A 22,474-nucleotide genomic window follows, 5' to 3' on the forward strand; every position below is an offset into this window, starting at 1 on the left:
CTCCGTGCATCTGCTATTTCCTCCCTGGCTTCCTTTTTAACAGCCTGGGATACAATCCATCTGACCCTGATGATTTTATCCACTTTCAAGGATGCCACATCTTCAAGTACTTCCCCTCTCATTTTGCTTTATCGTAACTGATATTTCATACTCTTCCTCTTTAACGACAATGTATACATCATTCCTCTCCTCCTTTTGTGAAGACAAAGTACTCATTAAGAACCCTGCCTACATTTTCTGCATCCACACATGTTACCTTGTACATCTGAGGCCCTACCCTTAGTCATCCTCTTGCTCTTACTGTACTGATAAAACATCTTTTGGGTTATCCTTGATTTTTTTTTCTGCCAATATTTTTTCATGTCCTCTTCTTTGCTTTTCTAATTTCCTTTTTTACTTCACCCCTGCACTTTCTATACTCCTCTAGGCTTTCTAAAGTATTAAGATTTTTGTGACTGTCATAAGCTTTCTTTTTCTGCTTTATCTTGCCCTGTACACTTTTAGATAGCCAGGGGCCTCTAGATTTGGCAGTACCGCCATTTTTCTTTGTGGAGACATGTCTACATTGTGCCCATAGAATCTCACTTTTGAAAGCCTCCCACTAGTTTGAACACAAAAGTCCGAGTGTATCAGGCCTGTGTCCTCAGTACCTTGCTCTACGGCAGCGAGGCCTGGACAACGTATGCCAGCCAAGAGCGACGTCTCAATTCATTCTATCTTCGCTGCCTTCGGAGAATACTTGGCATCAGGTGGCAGGACTATATCTCCAACACAGAAGTCCTTGAAGCGGCCAACACCCCCAGCTTATACACACTACTGAGTCAGCGGCGCTTGAGATGGCTTGGCCATGTGAGCCGCATGGAAGATGGCAGGATCCCCAAAGACACATTGTACAGCTAGCTCGCCACTGGTATCAGACCCACCGGCCGTCCATGTCTCCGTTATAAAGACGTCTGCAAACGTGACATGAAATCGTGTGACATTGATCACAAGTCGTGGGAGTCAGTTGCCAGCATTCGCCAGAGCTGGCGGGCAGCCATAAAGACAGGGCTAAATTGTGGCGAGTCGAAGAGACTTAGTAGTTGGCAGGAAAAAAGACAGAGGCGCAAGGGGAGAGCCAACTGTGCAACAGCCCCAACAAACAAATTTCTCTGCAGCACCTGTGGAAGAGCCTGTCACTCCAGAATTGGCCTTTATAGCCACTCCAGGCGCTGCTTCACAAACCACTGACCACCTCCAGGCGCGTATCCATTGTCTCTCGAGATAAGGAGGCCCAAAAGAAAAAGAAAGAAGTTTGCCACTGATTTCCTTCAAGTAGTTGTATCCAGTCCACCTTCACCAGATCACTTTCAGCTTTGTAAAATTTGTTTTCCCCCAATTTAGAACTTTTACTCCTGTTCTATCCCTGTCCTTTTCCATAATAAATCTAACTGTATTATGGTCACTATCTCCAAAATGGTTACCCACTGCTACTTCATCCATTTGCCCTGCTTTATTTCCTAAGACTAAATCCAGAATTGCATCCCCTCTCATTGGGCTTATGTGCTAGCTAAAGAACTGCATGCAAGAGAACGAGAATTTTGTGTCCTTCATACTGTTTGTTTATATCCCAGTTGATATTGGGGTAGTTAAAATACTCAACTATTGCCCTATTGTTTTTTCACTCCTATTTGCCTACATATTCTTCTATCTCCCTCACTCTTTGGGGGATCTATAGTACACTCCTAGTGTGGCTGCCTTTTTTTGAGCTCAACCCATATGGCCGCATTTGATTCACTTAGCATATCATCCTTCCTCTCGGCTGTTGCTGATTTCCTTAACTAGTAATGCTACACCCCCTCTTTTTTTTTTTATCCCCCTCTCTACCTTGCCTGAAAACTCTATTCAGGGATGTTAAGCTTCCATTTTTGCCCTTCTTTAAGCCAGGTTTCTGTTGTAGCAATGATATGTCATGTGTCTATCTCTGCCCTCAGCTCATCGGTTTTATTTGCTATACTGCTTGCATTTAAATAAATACCCTTTTTAACACTCAATTTCCTTTTGCAATACAATTTTTTTTCAACCTTTTGCTGCTTCTGTCTTTCAGTCACACTCCTCCTAATTTTCTGCCTCATTCCCTGCTCTGGATTTGTCCTATGGGAACCTGAGTGCAGTTTCACATCTCCCTGCCAATCTAGTTCAAACCATCCCCAACAGCACCAGCAAACCTTCCTGCAAGGATATTTCTCCCAGTCCTGAACAGGTTTAGACCATGCAGCTTGAACATGTCCCAATACCTCAGAAATCAGAAGCCTTCCCTCCTGCACCATCTCTCCAGCCATGCATTCATCTAGTGTGTTCTCCTGTTTCAGTACTCACTAGCACGTAGCCTTGGGAGTAATCCAGCGATTACTACCTTTGAAGTCCTGCTTGCTAATTTTTTTTTTCCCTAATTCCCTAAACTCAGCCTGCAGGACCTCATTCCTTTTTATTTCTACTTATAGGGTTGGTACTAATGTGGACCACGACCTCTGGCTGTGCACCCTCTCCCTCCAGAATGCTGTGCGGCAGCTCTGTGCTGTCCATGACCCTTGCACCAGGGAGGCAACATACCATCCTGGAATCACGTCTGACAACTATAGAAACACCTGTCTGTTCCCTAACTATAGAATCCCCTACCACTATTGCTCTGTCTTTTTCTCCCTCCCTCACTGTACAGCTGAGCCACCCATTGTGCTCTGGTCATGACTCTTGCACTCTCCAGAGGAACCCCCTCTCCCATCGATACTCCGAACTGAATACTGGTTAGAAAGTAGGATGCCCTCCACGGACACCTGCACTACCTGCCTTGCCCTTGTCTGTCTGGCAGCCACCAGTCCCTTGCCGCCTGCATGCTCTCAAGCTGTGGGGTGACTGCCTCCTGAAAAGTGATGTCCACATAACTCTCATCCTTGCGAATGTACCTCCGTGACACCAGCTGCTCCTTGAGTTCCAAGATTCGGTGCTCGAGTTTTTGCATTTGGTGACACTTTCTGCACATGTTGTCCTGGAGTCTCCACATGGCACAGGATGTGCATTCGGCAGGTGTGAACAGCCCTGTCATGCCTCGGATTGTTTGTTTACTGCACTAAAATTGGAAGTTAAATAAACACAAAATGGTTATAAATAGAATGAGCAAATGAGTAACCACCTAGCGACTACTGGCATTTTAGCTTCTAATTAGTAGATAGACTTGAATGTTAGAAAAAATAAAAATCAGCAGGAAAAAAAAACCAACCGATACTCACCGACTAGCTCCCTGTGTCTTGCCACACGCTGTCCCCACCCACGCTGTTTGGCTGGGTGAGACTATGGAGCTACAATCACCTACATGCTTCCCTGTGATGTCAAACCTCAATTTTTCTTTCCAATTGCTGGCTGTGCTGTTGTGTTCTGCTGCTGTGTCTCCGTCAATGGCTCCATGCTTTTTTTTTTAAAACTCCCCTCCCAATGTGCTCTTAAACTGCTCTAATTAAAGATATCCACTGTGAGCATTGTGCTCTATTCCTCATCCTTGTCACCCTCTCTACAGCCTTTGACAGGTGAACCACTCTATCCTCCAATACCTCTCCTCCATTATCCAGTTGAATGAGACTCTCCTCACTTGGATCCACTTATCCAATAGTAGCCATAGAACGTCCTGCAATAGCTTCTTTATTGCCCCTGCACCATTAACTCTTGGAGTCTCCCAAGGAGGAGGTGCGATTCCCATCCCTATCCCTCTGCTACATGCTGCCCATTAGGCACATTTTGCAATATGTTGTCCAATTGCAAATGTATGCTAATGACACCTAACTCTACCTCACCACTCCTGTCAACCACTGTCTCTGCCAGACTCTTGTCTGATGTCTAGGCCTAGACAAGCTGCAATTTCTTCTCTTGAAATGTTGAGCAGACCAAACCATTGCCTTTGGTCCTTTTATTCTGCAAATTGAATCCATATTTCTCTGGAATACTTCGTAGCCCTTGGAATTAGACTTTGATTTCAATAAGATTAAATTTTAGCTATCGCCCTTGCATTTGGACTGGGTGCGTAGGGGTCCAAGTAGATGGTCAGGTGAGTTGATTTTTCCAGGCATGGGGCCCTCTTGAGACACAGCTGTGGTGGGAATGGGTGGCCGGTCGTTGGGGTGTTGGTCTCTTGATTTTTGCCTCTGGGCTGGTAGCCTTCACTATTTCCAGTTTTTGCCTGTTTTCATTTCAGTCCTCATATGTGACTTGCGTTTCTTGCCACCTTGGTTGTTTGTACATACTGTTCTAATCACTCTTCATTACCTTGTAATCTTTACTGATTTCTGATTTTTCTATTTAATTTGAGTTTATCCTTTACGTGAATTGTCTGTCTTTGCGTTCTATAAAGGGACTTAATTTTTTTTTTGCAATTCTAGAGAGTGCATTTAATACCCTATTTTTTGGACATTTTGAACTTTGCATTTTAGTGTTTTTAGAATTTAAAAACTGAAAATTGGCTGGACTGCAGTGAGGGTATATGTGCTTTGTAGTCTGCTTATGAGGAAAATAAGGGAATGGAAGGGTAAACCTTATCAAAGTAAGAATTAAAACAGTGGTGTCCTTTCACATTTAGCAATTACTGTCTAGTCTGAGCATGTATAGCCCTGTGTATGTGACTTAGAGTCTGCTCATTCAGTAGAGACCAGTGTGGACTTTATATATAAACTAGTCTGGCAGGGATGTGGGATGCAAAGTAGTAGTCTCTCAAATGAGATAGTTGAGGTAAATGTAGAGGTTAAAGCAAGCAAGTCCAGTAGGCAGGCCGGGCAGGGGCAGGACAGGGAGCGTGGAAGGTCTGGTAGGCTAAACTGCATTTACTTTAATGCAAGAAGCCTTACAAGTAAGGCAGATGAACTCAAAGCATGGATTGGTACATGGGATTGTGATATTATAGCTATCACGGAAACGTGGTTGAGGGATGGGCAGGACTGGCAGCTCAATGTTCCGGGGTACCAATGCTTCTGGCGTGACAGGTGGAGGTAAGAGAGGAGGGGGAGTTGCGCTATTGATTAGGGCGGACATCACGACAGTACTTCGAGAGGATATCCCGGGGGGCCGTCCAGCGAGGCCATATGGGTAGAATTTAGAATTAAGAAAGGGGTGATCACATTGGGATTATACTATAGGCCCCCCAATAGTGAGAGGGAATTGGAGGAGCATGTATGTAGAGAAATCACAGATAGGTGTAGGAATTATAGGGTTGTAATAGGTGATTTTAACTTCCCTAATTGACTGGGACTGCCTTAGTGCTAAGGGATCAGATGGGGAAGAATTTAAGTGTGTCCAGGATAGTTTTCTGAAGCAGTATGTGGATGGCCCCACTAGAGAAGGAGCTACACTCGACCTCCTCTTAGGAAATGAGGATGGGCAGGTAATTTATGTCAGTGGGGGAGCACTTTCGGACCAGTGACCGTAATTCTTTTAGCTTCGAGATAGTTATGGAAAAGGATAAGACTGGTCCTCAAGTTGAAGTCCTAAATTGGGGGAAGGCTAATTTCAATGACATCAGACAGGAACACTCAAAAGTTGAATGGGAGAGGCTGTTTATAGGTAAAGGGACGCCTGGCAAGTGGGAGGCTTTTAAGTGGGATAGGAAGAGTTCAGGGCCGGCATCTTCCTGTTAGATGGAAGGGCAAGGCTGGCAAGTTTAGGGAGCCTTGGTTGACGAGGGATATTGAGGGTCCAGGACAAAAGGAGGCATATGTCCAGTATAGGCAGCTGGGATCAAGCGAGTCCCTGAGTATAAGGGATGTAGGAGTACACTTGAGAAGGAAATTAGGAGGGCGAAAAGGGGCCCTGAGATTTCCCTGGCAGTTAAGAGAGAATCCTAAAAGATTCTATAAGTATATTAAAAGTAAAAGGGTAGCTAGGGAGAGCGTAGGTCACCTTAAGGATCAGTGTGGTAATCTGTGTAGAACCACAGGAAATGGATGAGGTCTTAAATGAATACTTCTCGTCTGTATTTACTGTGGAGAAGGTCATGGGAGCTACTGAGTTCAAGGGCGGGAACAGCGATATCCTGGAGCATATCAACATTACAAAGGAGGAGGTGTTGGAGGTTTTGAAGCACATTAAGGTGGATACATCCCCAGGGCTTGACCAGGTGTATCCGAGGATGCTATGGGAAGCAAGGGAGGAGATTGCTGGGGCCCTGGCAGAGATTTTTATATCATCGTTTGCAACGGGTGAGGTACCGGAAGACTGGAGGATAGCTAATGTTGTGCCTTTATTTAAGAAGGGCAGCAGGGATAAGCCAGGGAACTACAGGCCGGTGAGCCTCCCATCAGTGGTGGGAAAGTTATTGGAAGGGATTCTGAGACGCAGGATTTATATGCATTTGGAAAGGCAAGGTCTGATTAGGGATAGTAAGCATGGCTTTGTGCATGGGAAATCATGTCTCAGAATTTGTTTTTTGAGGAGGTGACCAAGAGGATTGACGAGGGCAGGGCGGTGGACGTTGTCTACATGGACTTTAGCAAGGCCTTTGACAAGGTCCGGCATGGTAGGCTGGTGCGGAAGGTTCGAACAATGGGATCCAGGGTGATTTTGTATCCAATTTGATACAAAATTGGCTTGGTGATGGGAGGTAGCAGGTGGTAGTGAAGGGTTGTCTTTCTGATTGGAGGCCGGTGACCAGTGGTGTGCTGCAGGGATCGGTGCTGGGCCCTCTTGTTTGTCATATATTGATGACCTGGATGTGAATGTAGGGGGCATGATAAGTAAGTTTGCAGATGACACCAAAATTGGTGGTATAGTGGACAGTGAAGAAGGTTGTCTAAGGTTACAGCAGGATATGGATCAACTGGGAAAGTGGGCAAGGGATTGGCAAATGAAGTTTAATGCAGACAAGTGCGAAGTGATGCATTTTGGGAAGTTAAACCAGGGCAGGACATACACAGTGAATGGCAGGGCCCTGGGGAGTGTTGTTGAGCAGAGACCTTGGGGTGCAAGTACATAGTTCCCTGAAAGTGGTAACACAGGTAGACAGGGTGGTGAAGGCGTATGGCATGCTTTCCTTCATCGGCCGAGGCATTGAGTTCGAGTTGGGACGTCATGTTACAGTTGTACAGAATGTTGGTTAGGCCGCATTTGGAGTACTGTGCCGTTCTGGTTGCCGCACTACAGGAAAGATGTGATTTAAGCTAGAGAGGGTGCAGAAAAGAGTCACAAGGATGTTGCCTGGTTTGGAGGGCTTGAGTTATGAAGAGAGATTGGATAGGCTGGATCTGTTTTCCCTGGAGCGAAGGAGGCTGAGAGGGGGGACATGATAGAGGTATATAAAATTGAGAGGCATAGATATGGTAGATAGCCAGAGTCTGTTTCCCATGGTAGGGGTGACTAAAGCTAGAGGGCATAGATTTAAAGTGAGAGGGAGGAGGTTTAAAGGAGATCAGAGATAAATTTTTCACACAAAGAATAGTGGGTATCTGGAATGAGCTGCCAGAGGAGGTGGTGGAGGCAGGAACAGTGACATTTTAAGAGGCATCTGGACAGGTACTTGAATGAGCAAGGCATAGAGGGATATGGGATTATGGTCAGCATGGACGCAGTGGGCGAAGGGCCTGTTTCTATGCTGTACGACTGACTCTCAAATATATGCCCACACAGTCTTCTGAATAGGACATGTGCATCCTTAATTTTGAATTCCATTCTTCTACCATAGATTTGGCATTGAAAAAAATGTATATGTACCTGACTTCACTATTTAAAATACTTATGTACATGTGCTTAGAGCTGCTAGTTATACTTGGGAGTTCTTGGGATGTGGGTATTGTTGGTAAGACTACATTTATTGCTGGCTTCAAGTTGCCCTGGGGAAGATGGTAGTTGGCTAGTTAACTTTTTTTTTTCCTTTGAACTGCTCTAGATTTTGGCATCCCCACAATGGGATTGTGAAGGCAATACCAGGATTTTTACTTGTTGACAGTGAAGGACTAGTTTTGGTATGTTAGGTTGGTTTGTGACTTGGAGGTGATGGTATTCCCCTGATTATTATTCTTGGAGGCTACATGGTCTAGTGATGCTGTTGAAGGTTTGATAAGTTGCTGCGTTACGTACTGGTGGTGGAGGAGGGGATGAGCATAAAGTCCAATGGGCAGGGGCTTTGGTTTGGATGGTGTTGACCTTGCTTTGCAGCTGCTCCTAATTTAGATGAGCTGACTTTTTTTTTTTCCCATCACGCTCCTAACTTCAGCCTTGTCGATGAAGAGGCTTTGAGGGGTCAGTAGATCAACCACTCGGCAGTGCAGTCTGCTTCTGTTCATGCTCATGTAGCCTTGCTGTGGTATGGCTGGTGCAGTTACACTTCTGGTCTCCGGTGACCAAGATGTTGGTAGGGCATTGGCAACAGTGCTGTTGAAGGTCAGGCCCAAATGTTAACTATTAGACCAAGTCTGAATTTTTTTCTGGCTTTGTGCAGGGAAGGTCATGTCTTACCAACTTAATAGAATTCTTTGAGGAAGTGACAAAGTTGATTGAGGGAAGGGCTGTAGATGTCATATACGTGGACTTCAGTAAGGCGTTTGATAGGGTTCCCCATGGTAGGTTGATGGAGAAAGTGAAGTCGCATGGGGTCCAGGGTGTACTAGCTAGATGGATAAAGAACTGGCTGGGCAACAGGAGACAGAGTAGCAGTGGAAGGGAGTTTCTCAATGGAGACGTGTGACCAGTGGTGTTCCACAGGGATCCGTGCTGGGACCACTGTTTGTGATATACATAAATGATTTGGAGGAAAGTATAGGTGGTCTGATTAGCAAGTTTGCAGACGACACTAAGGTTGGTGGAGTAGCAGATAGTGAAGGGGACTGTCAGAGAATACAGCAGAATGTAGATAGATTGGAGAGTTGGGCAGAGAAATGGCAGATGGAGTTCAATCAGGGCAAATGCGAGGTGATGCATTTTGGAAGATCCAATTCAAGAGTGAACTATACAGTAAATGGAAAAGTCCTGGGGAAAATTGATGTACAGAGAGATTTGGGTGTTCAGGTCCATTGTTCCCTGAAGGTGGAAACGCAGGTCAATAGAGTGGTCAAGAGGGCATACGACATGCTTTCCTTCATCGGACTGGGTATTGAGTACAGGGGTTGGCAGGTCATGTTACAGTTGTATAGGACTTTGGTTCGGCCACATTTGGAATACTGCGTGCAGTTCTGGTCGCCACATTACCAAAAGGATGTAGATGCTTTGGTGCAGAGGAGGTTCACCAGGATGTTGCCTGGTATGGAGGGCGCTAGCTATGAAGAGAGGTTGAGTAGATTAGGATTATTTTCATTAGAAAGACAGAGGTTGAAGGGGGACCTGATTGAGGTGTACAAAATCATGAGAGGTATAGACAGGGTGGATAGCAAGAAGCTTTTTCCCAGAGTGGGGGATTCAATTACTAGGGGTCACGAGTTCAAAGTGAGAGGGGAACAGTTTAGGGGGGATATGCGTGGAAAGTTCTTTACGCAGAGGGTGGTGGGTGCCTGGAACGCGTTGCCAGCGGAGGTGGTAGCCGCGGGCACGATAGCGTCTTTTAAGATGTATCTAGACAGATACATGAATGGGCAGGAAGCAACGAGATACAGACCTTTAGAAAATAGGCGACATGTTTAGATAGAGGATCTGGATCGGCGCAGGCTTGGAGGGCCGAAGGGCTTGTTCCTGTGCTGTAATGTTCTTTGTTCTGCTATAGGCTGACGTGGGCTACTTCAAAAATGAAATTGTGCATGGAATATAACTAGAGTAGTAAACAGTCTAACTGTTGACCTTCATAGCAGAAGGTCAGTTATTAAAGCAACTGAAGATAGTTGGCCAAAGATACTGACACACTCTGGCAGTGATATTCCAGGGCTATAATAATTGGCCTGATTTTCCACAAGATCTTAATGTTGGTTATATTTCCAGCCACTGAAAGTGTTTCCTCTTGACCTGCAGTTGCATTTTGCTAGGGTTCCTTTGTGCCACATTTAGCTAAATGCTACCTTTTGATATGAAGATAGTTTGATGATTTCTCATTGTGGTTGTAGTGTGGATTAGGAGATCTTGGAGTTTCCACTTAACACTTGACTGAAGACCCTTGCAAATGCTTTAGCCTTTTCTCTTGCATTCCTAGGCACCAATGGTCACCTAACTGTCCGTTATCATTTTTCCCTGGTCCTCGTAGGGCGACTGAGCTTTGCACTGATCTATTGATTGTGGGGCTGCTTGGCTGCCTGTTGCATGCTATAGTGGGTTTTGCCTGATACTGCTCCTGAGGTGTGCTTCTACACTTGCTGTTTTTAAGCCAGAAGATCCATCCTGGTTTGATGGAAGATTATTGAACAAGTCCAATACCACAACACCTCTGGTACCCAGTTTTGGGCTGCTGGATCAATCCTTCCTCTATCTCACCTTTGGCATGGCAAAGTGTTTTACATGGAGAGCCTACTTGGTAAAAACATTTTGTTGACTGGTTGCTCCTACCAAGGCTATTGATGACTCTGTGTAGCTATAGGTTGATGAGGGTGTGTTTTTAAGTAGTTACTCCTTCATGTCAGTTCCTTTCACCTACTGCACAACCAATCAGTCAGCATATTGGAAGTCACATGAAGACCTGAAGACTTCCCTTTTTAATGCTTCCTCCAAATTATGCTGCACATAAGTACTGATTCATCAGGTGATGGTCAGCAGGAGATTACCCTGGGTTTATTTTGATCTGAAGCTCTTAAGAATTCATGTTCGGGGGGAACCAGAGCAGTAGGACAGCAAGTGAAATAAATGAGGGGGAACTAGTAAATAAGGCCAGTGGGACTAAGAGGAAGAGCAGGCAGGGAGATGTTGCTGAGCACAGCAGGACTGGTGGTCTGAAGTGCATTTGTTTCAATGCGAGAAGTATAACCGGTAAGGCAGATGAACTTAGAGCTTGGATTAGTACTTGAAACTATGATGTTGCTATTAGAGACTTGGTTGAGGGAAGAACAGGATTGGCAGCTAAATGTTCCAGGATTTAGAAGCTTCAGGCGGGATAGAGGAGGATGTAAAAGGGGTGGGGGAGTTGCATTGCTGGTTAAGGAGAATATCACCGCTGGACTGTGGGAGGACCCCTCGGAGGGGTCATGCAGTGAGGCAATATGGGTGGAGCTCAGGAGTAGGAAGGGTGCAGTCATGATGTTGGGGGTTTACTACAGGCCTCCCAACAGCCAGCGGGAGGTAGAGGAGCAGATATGTAGACAGATTTTGGAAAGATGTAAAAGCAACAGGGTTGTAGTGGTGGGTGATTTTAACTTCCCTGATATTGACTGGGACTCACTTAGTGCTAGGGGCTTGGATGGGGCAGAATTTGTGAGGAGCATCCAGGAGGGCTTCTTGAAACAATATGTAGATAGTCCAACTAGGGATGGGGCGGTACTGGACCTGGTATTGGGGAATGAGCCCGGCCAGGTGGTCGAAGTTTCAGTAGGGAAGCATTTCGGGAACAGTGACCATAATTCCATAAGTTTTAAGGTACTTGTAGATAAGGATAAGAGTAGTCCTCGGGTGAAGGTGCTAAATTGGGGGAAGGCAAATTATAACAATATTGGGCAGGAACTGAAGAATTTAGATTGGGGGTGGCTATTTGAGGGTAAATAAACATCTGATGTGGGAGTCTTTCAAACGTCACTTGATTAGAATCCAGGACCAGCATGTTCCTGTGAGGAAGAAGGATAAGTTTGGCAAGTTTCGGGAACCTTGGATAATGCGGGATATTGTGAGCCTCATCAAAAAGAAAAAGGAAGCATTCGTAAGGGTTGGAAGGCTAGGAACAGACGAGTCTCTTGAATATAAAGACAGTAGGAAGGAACTTAAGCAAGGAGTCAGGAGGGCTAAAAAGGGTTATGAGAAGTCATTGGCAAACAGGATTAAGATAAATCCCAAGGCTCTTTATACATATATAAAGAGCAAGAGGGTAACCAGGGAAAGGGTTGGCCCACTCAAGGACAGAGGAGGGAATCTATGTGTGGAGCCAGAGGAAATGGGCAAGCTACTAAATGAGTACTTTGCATCAGTATTCACCAAGGAGGAGGACTTGGTGGATGATGAGCCTAGGGAAAGGAGTGTAGATAGTCTGTCATCTCATTATCGAAAAGGAGGAGGTGTTGGGTGTTTTGCAAAGCATTAAGGTAGATAAGTTCCCAGGGCCTGATGGAATTTACCCCAGAATACTGAGGGAGACGAGGGAAGAAATTGCTGGGGCCTTGACAGAAATCTTTGCATCCTCATTGGCTGCAGGTGAGATCCCAGAGGGCTGGAGAATAGCCAATGTTCCTTTGTTTGTTTAAGAAGGGTAGCAAGGATAATCCAGGAAATTATAGGCTGGTGAGCCTTACGTCAGTGGTAGGGAAATTATTGGAGAGGATTCTTTGGGACAGGATTTACTCCCTTTTGGAAACAAATGGACTTATTAGCAAGAGGCAGCATGGTTTTGTGAAGGGGAGGTCGTGTCTCACTAACTTGATTGAGTTTTTTGAGGAAGTGACGATGATTGAAGGAAGGGCAGTGGAGGTTATCTATATGGACTTCAATAAAGCCTTTGACAAGGTCCCTCATGGCAGACTGGTACAAAAGGTGAAGTCACTGGATCAGAGGGGAGCTGGCAAGATGGATACAGAACTGGCTCGGCCATAGAAGACAGAGGGTAGCAGTGGAAGGGTGCTTTTCTGAATGGAGGGATGTGACAAGTGGTGGTCCACAGGGATCAGTGCTGGGACCATTGCTGTTTGTAGAATATATAAATGATTTGGAGGAAAATGTAGCTGGTCTGATTAGTAAGTTTGCGGACGACACAAAGGTTGGTTGAGTTGCGGACAGTAATGAGGATTGTCAGAGGATAGAGCAGGATATAGATCGGTTGGAGACTTGGGCGGAGAAATGGCAGATGGAGTATAATCCAGACAAATGTGAGGTAATGCATTTTGGAAGGTCTAATGCAGGTGGGAGGTATACAGTAAATGGCAGAACTCTTAGGAGTATTGACAGGCAGAGATCTGGGCGTACAGGTCCACAGGTCACAAAGTGGCAACGCAGGTGGATAAGGTAGTCAAGAAGGCATACGGCATGCTTGCCTTCATCGGTTGGGGCATAGAGTATAAAAATTGGCAGGTCATGCTGCAGCTGTACAGAACCTTAGTTCGGCCATACTTAGAATATTGCATGCAATTCTGGTCGCCACACTACCAGAAGGACCTGGAGGCTTTGGAGAGGGTACAGAAGAGGCTGATCAGGATGTTGCCTGGTCTGGAGGGCATTAGCTATGAGGAGAGGTTGGATAAACTCTGATTGTTTTCACTGGAACAACGGAGGTGGAGGGGCGACATGATAGAGGTTTACAAAGTTGAGTGGCATGGACAGAATGGATATTCAGAAGCTTTTTCCCAGGGTGGAAGAGTCAGTTACTAGGGGACATGGGTTTAAGGTGAGAGGGGCAAAGTTTAGAGGGGATGTGCGAGGCAAATTCTTTACACAGAGGGTGGTGAGTGCCTGGAACTTGTTGCTGGGGGGAGGTGGTGGAAGCAGGTACCATAGACACGTTTAAGAGGCATCTTGACAGATACATGAATAGAGGGATACGGACCCCGGAAGTGCAGGAGGTTTTAGTTTAGGCGCGGGATCAAGATCTGTGCAGGATTGGAGGGCTGAATGGCCTGTTCCTGTGCTGTAGTGTTCTTTTGTTCTTTGTTCAATGTTGAGCTCTCTTAGGGCTATGCTGAGCTGACTATAAGCTACTGTCTATGGCTCCCTCCCTCTTCCCATCTGTCAGCAGGACTTCAGAGATGGGATGAATGACTGATCACTACCATCGGTCTGTTGCTTGACTAATCTTTAGGAAAGCCGGCTCAACTTAATGCTTCCGATGTTGATGAGGACTTTGCACAGCTGAAGTGGCTGGCACTCAGTTCAGCATAATTTGAACACTGGTCTGTGTTCCAACAGTTGAAATAAACCATATGACTATTGCAATAATTTTACTATTTAAAAATATTAAATGACCATGTATCCAACAATTCCTCAGACTGCATTAAAACTCAGTATCTGCAAATGTAAATCTGCCTGGTACTTCCCACTTCCTGGATTTACTTTAGTCTGACTGCAGAATTATAGACTATGGAAGACTGACTTAACAGGGTGAACACCAGGAGCTTCAAAATTAAAAGTCAACTTCCAAGGCCTAAATAAGAATGAACTTGTTTATATAGTGCCTTTCATGGCCTCAGGATTTCCCAAAGCATTTCATAGCCAGTGCAATATTTTATGTTGTCACTGTTATAATATAGACAGAAACCAGTTTGCACAAGCAGCAATAAGAAAATTACCAGATTTTTTTTTTTTTTGGTGCTATTGGATGAGCGATAAATATTAGGGAGAACTGTCCTGCTGTTTAAATCTTTCACAGCCTCCTGAGTGGGCTTCGGTTTGTTATCTCATCTGAAAGAGGGCAACTCATAGCACTGCAGTGCAGCACTCCCTCTGCACCAAGATCTCAAGTGGCACTCAAACCCACAACCTTCTGACTTGGAGTGCATACCACTAAGCCAAGGCTGACACTTGTAAAAATGAATGTTTAAAGCTTAGATGTCACTGCCTGTCTCCAGAAATGGAGACAATCAATATCTTGTAGCCCCTCTCATCCCACTTCCTGTAAGGACTCTATTTCCACTTTTCCCAATTTCCCTGTCTCCATCTGTTCTGACAATGCTGCCTTCTATACTGGTGCTTCCTAAGATCAACCATGATCATTTTGAATGGTGGAGCAGACTCGGGCCATATGGTCATGCTCCTATTTCTTGTGTTCTTGTTCTTGATGTGTCTTCCTACTTTTCCTCCACTGTGGTTTGAGGGGGCCCTCGACCATGTCTGTTCATTTCCCACATTCTGCTCTTACCCCCTTCCCCTCCCTCCCAGAACCACAGTAGCTTTCTTCTTGTCCTGTCCTTCCTCCCACCAACCTCCATATTGAACAGGCCATCTTATGCCATTTCTGTCACCACCAAACAAGTCTTCTCCCTCTCCTTTCAACATTCCAAAGGGATACCCTAGTCCACTCTGACAGTCACCCCATCGTCTTCCCATGCAAGTGCAGGGGATGCAACACCTGCCCTTTAGCTCTTCTCTTCCCACCATCCAAGGCCCCAAACACTCCCATGGTGAAACAGCAGTTTACCTATACTTATTTATACTGTGTTCACTGCCATGATGTCCCCTCAACATTGGAGAGACCAAATACAGCTTGGGTGAACACATCTGTTCAGTCTGTGATCTCTAGCTTCTGGTTGCCTGCCTTTTCTATTAATTCTCAGCCCCACTCCCGTACTAATCTCTGTCCTCCTGTCTTCTACATTGTTCCAATAAAGCTCAACTTAAGCTTGAGAAATGGCACTTCACCTTTTGATTAGACACTTTACAGCCTTCTAGATTCAACACCTGAGTTCAATGATTTCAGATTCTAACCTCTGCTCCCATTTTTTTTTTCTTGAGTGGCAGCTGTTGATGATTCTGCTGTTACCATTTACGTTACCTCTAGATCATCTTTTACCTTTTTTTTACCATCATCCTTTTTGTCATTTAATCTCATCTCAGCCCTTTGTTCTTCTTCCCCACCCCAGTCTCCTTTCCTTGCCTCTATACTTGCTTAAAACTTGTTGCATCTCCAACTTTTTCCAGTTCAGATGAAAAGTTGTCAACCTGAAACATTTAACTTTCTATTTGTTTCTCCCTCCTCAGTGCCTGGCCTGTTGAATATTTCCAATTTTTTTAAAACTGTAAGAACTTAAAACAGTAAAACTTAACCGTTTTCTCCCCTAGAAAGCAAGTTCATGTTCTCTCAAATTGCGTGGGAAATGCTGGCTGAGACTGCAGGGCAGATAAGCCCAATTGTTATCTTCAGTGTACATAAAATTTGCAAGTATGTTTTTACTTTAGATTTCCATTATTGGCAGTACTTTGCCTTTGTAAAGATGAATGTTTTTGTTTATCACAAAGGGTTCTTCCTAGTGCACGTTCCTTTTGAATGTGGGCAAGCGTATAATTGTTCTGTCTAAGAACTTGTACTAATGGAATATTAAATTAACTTAAATTTGTGAATTTGATCAGTATTCCTCCTAAAGTGTAGTCTGCCCCTAAGCATGAGCTAAACTTCTTGCCAGATGCTTGGTAGGCTTCAAAATACTATACAAATTGCACCCGTTTCCCCTCCCCACACATAAGCTAGTACATTTTATGTATGCAGAAGATAACAGTTGAGCTTATCCACACTGTAGTTAGTCAGTGCTTTTTCTTTAGGCCACTTGGAGCCTGAGTCATGCTTAAGATGTGTAGGTTGTTTATTGCTGGTTCTCATTTCTTCCCTCTTCCCATTCTCAAATTTGTATGGGAAGAACCTGCTTTCTAAGGGAGAAAGTTGGGGACTGGAGTCTACCCTATTTGAAAACTGCACTGTCCCCATGCTAGCTTATCTCTGCCTCACAAACCTCCCTGACCTGGGTGTGAGTTACATCAACTGAGTAAGAAGCTTGGCTATAATGAAGCATGTTAGGAGTGATATAACATTACTAAATCTTCCAGTATTTGCGATGGTTATTTATATTGTAAAGGAGACAAAGTCTGCAACTAGATGTTAAGTCAAAATTAAAATTACCTTTTTGAAACTAATTAGCTAGGAGCTCTTTGCAGCAATCATTGGATAGTGTTTTGTGCAGATCTGTCCTCTTGCTGTTGAACTATTCTCTTAAATGAAAAGATAAAACAACATAGGGATGATTGTAAAACTTAAACTCTGCTTGTGAAAGGGAATAAAATGAATGCTTCACATTTTCACATACTTTAATCTGTACCAAGGCCTACTTTGTATCTAACCCTATTTTGGAGGGGGCTGGGTGTAGTTGGACAAGTGTAGCATTTTATTTTTTTTACACATGTTACTTCTATGTTGTAGCTGCATCTGGGAGAGCAAGCTAACTCTCCAACCATATCATGCATGTTGCTATCAGTCAGCGCATGTTAGTCCAGAGTAAAGTTGCCTTAATTTTTGTATTTACTTCAGGAAAGCTCACATTTTAAAATTGTAGCCAGTAGTCCAGAATAAATTGCAAAGCTGTCATCTGTGCAGCAACCTAAGCTATTGGAGCTGATGCCTCAAGATCACTATAAAAATTGTCTTGAGTATCGTTAAAAGTTAACTCCATAATTCAGATAAATCAGGCAAGGATGAATCACTTCTGGATCAATATGATATATACAGATCTTGCATCCATACCCAGGATCCCTTCAAATGAAGATTATGGAAAAGAGGGCTTGGACTTGAGAATGTAAAAACTTCATTGCCTTCTCAGGTAAATTTAATTAACTTTTTAATTTTGCTTTCTTGCCTCAACAATGTTTGAGTAAAGGCAGCAACTAAAGGCACTAAGACTTTTTTGAGTTTATTAAATATGGATATGCTTAAGCTAGGTGGCTTGATGAGTCAATGGAAGAACACAGTCAGCTAAATTGTAAACTTTTTTTTTTGCTGGCCTTTTTTTCAAAGAGGTAATGATTATAGATGGTGACTAACTAAATTGATAGTAACCCAAACTTCTTGCTGTCCCTCAGATATGCCCAGAAGGAAACCAAGCATATAAGAACATAAGAACTAGGAGCAGGAGTAGACAGTTCAGCCTCTCGAGCCTGCTCCGCCATTCAATACGATCATGGCTGATCTCATCTCGGCTTCCATTCCTTTCCTGCCCGTTCTCCATAACCCTTCAACCCATTATTAATTAAAAATCTGTCTATCTCCTCAAATTTACTCAATGTCCCAGCATCCACCGTACTCTGGGGTAGTGAATTCCACAGACTCGTGACCCTTTGAGAGAAGTAATTTCTTCTCTCTTTTTTTAAATCTGCTATTCCTTATCCTAAAACTATGACCTCTTGTTCTAGATTGTTTCCTCTGGGGCATCCTCTCTAGTCTACTTTGTCAATCCTCTTAATCATCTTGTATACCTCAATTAGATCTCCTCTTATTCTTCTCTACTCTAGAGAGTAAAGGCCTAAACTGCTCCATCTCTCTTCATAAGACAAACCCCTCATCTCTGGAATCAATCTAGTGAACCTGATCTGACTGCCTCCAATGCAACTACACCCCTCCAAATAAGGGGACCAAAACTGTACACATTGCTCCAGGTGCGGTGTCTCTAATGCCTTGCACAGTTGCAGCAATACTTCCCTACTTTTATACTCCCTCCTTTAGCAATAAATGCCAAAATTCCATTTGCCTTCCTTATTACCTGCTGCACCTGCATACTAGCTTTCTGCGATTCATGCATGAGGACACCCAGATCCCTCTGCACCGAAGCACTCTGAAGTTTCTCTCCATTTAGATAATTTGCCTTTCTATTCTTCTGACCAAAATGGACAACTTCACACTTATCCACGTTAAACTCCATCTGCCAAATTTTGGCCCATTCGCCTAACCTATCCATATCCATTTGTAAATTTCTTTATTGCAACTTACTATCCCACCTATTTTAGTGTCATCTGCAAATTTAGCTATAATGCCTTCTATCCCTGCATCCAAGTCATTTTATAAAGATTGTAAATAGTTGGGGACTGAGGACCAAACCCTATGGCACCCCACTAGTTACATCTTGCCAACCAGAAAAGGACCCATTTATCCTGACTGTTTTCTGTTGGTTAGCCAATCCTCTATCCAAGCCAGTAAATTGCCCCTAACCCCATATTGTGAATTTCATGACAGGAGTTATGATTGTGCTGGTTTTTGGAAATGTGTGGTGTAATATGTTATCCTGGCAAATTGATACTGTTTTCACCCAAATCATCTAAAATATTCTGGAAGATTTTTCCTTATTTTAAAACTATTGGAATTCATTCTACAAATGTTTGCATGTTATGGCATATTTTGGCTGTCCTATTGTGAAGGATTTCAAGGCTATGCAGAAGAGATTTGTTAATAGCTTATCAGTTATCATTTTACGTAGAGAAACTGGTTACTGTTGGAACAGGGACTTAAGGCAACCTGTTAAAGGTTTTCTGAATTGATGGAGAAATGTGGGAGTTCACTGAGGATGATGTAACCATCCTATGATTCTATGTTCTTAGTCTCTTTCCTCCCTATCCATGTTGCTCATATTGCAGGTGACCTTGTTGAGAAGCAGAAACTGCTTGAAGGGATTGTAGGACAGCAAGGAAAGGAACCATGAGAACAGTGGAGGAAAGTAATCAAGTGAAGGAATACAAAGGCTGAAGGATTAGGGAATAACTGAGGTCTGTTGCAATCATTTAGACTATGATTTGTGTACTTGACAACATTCCGTCTAGATACTATGAACTGGTCCAAAACCAGATTGGAGTGGCTCAAAAGGGAGTGTGGTGGGACAAATGAATGAAAAGATGGTAGTTAAAAGGGTAATTATTTACAATGACTGAGGTCAAAAGATAGTTCCTCTCTAAAGGAGGGGCTGTAAAGGTAATTTTAAAACTATTGGAAATGCTACTGGAAGAAAGGAAGTATTAGGTTTCAAGAATGGGGAAGATGGGCTTACTGAAGGAAATTAATCTGGAGATTGAGTGTGAAGCTAGAGTAAGAGGGGAAAGGCCAGAGACGATCCTTGATTTTTTTGGAAGCTAATCATGAACTACATGATTCTAGAAATTGGTGTTGGTGTGTCACGAGTGAGGTTGGAGGATTTCTTTTCCTTTATCTCTTCCCCTTTCTCCCCCACTCCACACCAAGATGCAGTGCATACATTCAACTCTGTTCCATTTTAGTTTTAGAAGCAAGATGCTATTGCCTTCCTCACTTTGCTTTTGAATTATCCAGGAGTTAAGCAAGCATTTTAACAGGAAAGGAAATTAAGTACTCAGTGCTACACTTGCACAGTTACTGTACTACACCTAATTATTTCTTGTTCTGAATGTTGTACCATTTGTGTGTTGGCCTATTGCTGGTATAAAGCTGGTTTATATGCAGACGCCAATGTCTTTGGTATGACGATTGATTTGCACATGGAAGAACTTAAGAGTTCAGTGCACAAACAAAAACGCAATCTTGAAGCTTAACTGTTTTCCTTTTGCAGACAAACCTTCCCATTTTTAAGATGAAGGACTCGTGTGTGCGTAGGCGATACAGCGACTTTGAGTGGTTAAAAAGTGAACTGGAGAGAGACAGTAAGGTAATGGCCATAGGAAAGGTTTGAGGAGAAAGTATATTGGGATATATATCTTTAATGCTGTTAATTATACTTCATATTATTTGAAACTTTTTTTTTAAGTAAATGCTAACGGTGAAAATGGGTAAAACTTGCAATCAAACACCTCTGGGCCCATATTGTGGTCTGAGGCAAAGCAGCAGTTCTCACGACTGACCTAAGAAAGCTGCCCACAAAGCTCTAGCAATCTCTGGGCTGGACTTCCCCTTTCCCTACGGCTGTTTAAATTTGGCGCCAAGTTAAGGGGCTCTCCAGCCGTTGAGAAACAGTAATGCCAGCAAGCAGGGAATGCAACAGTTGCATTGAATTCTTCTCAGACAATAAACCATGAAGTTAAAAGTACAGAATTGCTTTACATTTTAATTTAAAAATTTCAGGTAATAAACTTAAAATATGTAGAATCCATTTTTTATCATAATAGAAATTTGACATTCCATGTATAAAATGAGCTTTCCAGGGTGAGAGTGTCAGCAATAATTATGAACTTAGTATGCTGTCTAGAAACCAGTTACACCTTATACAACAAGGTGTAACTTTTTGTTGGGACATTTGCAGTGAGACTAAGCATAATGAGTGGATGTTCTCATCAATTCAGAGATTTGTCACGAATTGCATTCTGGAGAGACTTCAACAGCATCCCCTCTGGAAAAGCATAGAATCACCGACGCAACTTTTTTTTTAAGCTTTGCTTTACGCATGTGTGGACTCACTATTTGCTGTCCATTTCAGTGGAGTAATGACTGCAAACACTGACAGTTTTGCCATCATTACCATTGCAAAATGCAAACTCAAATCTTAGATCTTACTGCATGCTGTAATTTAGCAATCCTGGCTTATTTTTTGCAGTGCACATGCTATTAAAGCGCAGTGGTGGTTTCTTTCAACAAGGGGGTTGGGGGTTATCTTGGCAAAGGGTTAAAACATGCACTTCTTGGTTGTCAAATAACCAACTAGTGACTCTACTACCCAGGGGTGCATGTTGCTGCAAAAACCAGCATTATGTAAATTGGATGCTTTTTTTTTTATTTACAAAAGCCGCATCTGATGGAAGACTGCTTCTAGACTACCTTTCACAAAATGTGACTGTCCTATGTTGTCTTGTCTGTTTTTGTATTGCTCATGTTTCCTGACATGGCTAGTGAGAAACCTGAGTAAGGCAGGAGAGTTTGGATATCCAGGTTTTCCATTGTGTATTGCATGTTTACTGTCAATTGGAATAATGGGTGGCAGTGGAACAGGGTGACCAGCATAGAACCAGTGAGCGATGTACAAATACTTCAAAAATTCTATTGCTGAAAAAGTATCTTACAGCATTCCAATGCTAGTGTGTAGTAATTTCTTATTAGTTTGTTTTTAGTAAATGGTAAAACATCCACTTTGAAACGTGGCTTTCCAGAATAGATTTTATTTTTCAAATGCTCTGGTAATGGGAACTAGATGAATGGTCAATGCATTACTTTTATTTTTTTTTTTGTATAATTCGCTACAGATTGTTGTGCCACCATTACCAGGAAAAGCTTTGAAACGTCAGCTTCCATTTAGAATGGACGAAGGAATTTTTGAAGAGTCTTTTATTGAAGAAAGAAGAGTGGGATTAGAACAATTCATTAACAAGTAAAATTTGTGACTAACTCCTATACATCCTTCCAATCAGGAAGGTTCTCTAATTTTAAACTTCATTGCAGTTCCCAGTTACATTCTTGTACTTTCATAATCAAGCTGCATGTATGGGCAGCCTCTGACCTGTCGCATCCCTGGCTTTCAATAGCAGGCAAAGACCTGTTCAAACAGTACAAGTGTCTACCTCTAGCTACTGATCTTGGTATTGCATCATTGTTGGTTGATTAATCTTCTGTTGTAAAAGACCTTGTAATGCTAAAACTGATGTTTCCAGTAGATCATAGAGTATTTTTTTTTTTAAAAGTGCAGTTTGAGAAAATTGTAGCAACCAGTGGAAACATTTAAGGTGGCATAGGTTTAATTTATTGGAAGAATGAAGGGGGAGTTTAGTTTTATTAGCAGTTATTAGGATCTGGAATGCTTTGCTGCAAGTGAGCATGGGATAGAATATCATTTTAAAAGGGTCTTTTTTTTTTAATGGGCGGGGTGGGGGGGAATGCAATGAAGCAGCATTATAGTAGATGTCTTTTCCAACTGGAAAAGCTACTTGCCATACAGATTGAAATATTCAACTGCAATCTATTATTCAAATGCTGAGGCAGTTATGGAACACTAAAATCATA

General features: G+C 43.1%; 1 protein-coding gene across 3 annotated transcripts in view; it reads left to right on the forward strand.

The window, feature by feature from the left end:
- The window catches only part of LOC137377545 (sorting nexin-12), a 49,213-nt gene that overhangs the window by 23,162 nt on the left and 3,577 nt on the right, over positions 1-22,474 (forward strand). For all 3 annotated transcript variants that reach the window (XM_068047257.1, XM_068047260.1, XM_068047258.1), the window contains exons 2-3: positions 20,100-20,195; positions 21,721-21,845. In XM_068047257.1, coding sequence (XP_067903358.1) covers positions 20,100-20,195; positions 21,721-21,845 — 221 coding nt within the window. The remainder of the gene's footprint in view (positions 1-20,099; positions 20,196-21,720; positions 21,846-22,474) is intronic.

Source organism: Heterodontus francisci, chromosome 15 (genome assembly GCF_036365525.1).
Source record: "Heterodontus francisci isolate sHetFra1 chromosome 15, sHetFra1.hap1, whole genome shotgun sequence".
Lineage (NCBI taxonomy): Eukaryota > Metazoa > Chordata > Chondrichthyes > Heterodontiformes > Heterodontidae > Heterodontus > Heterodontus francisci.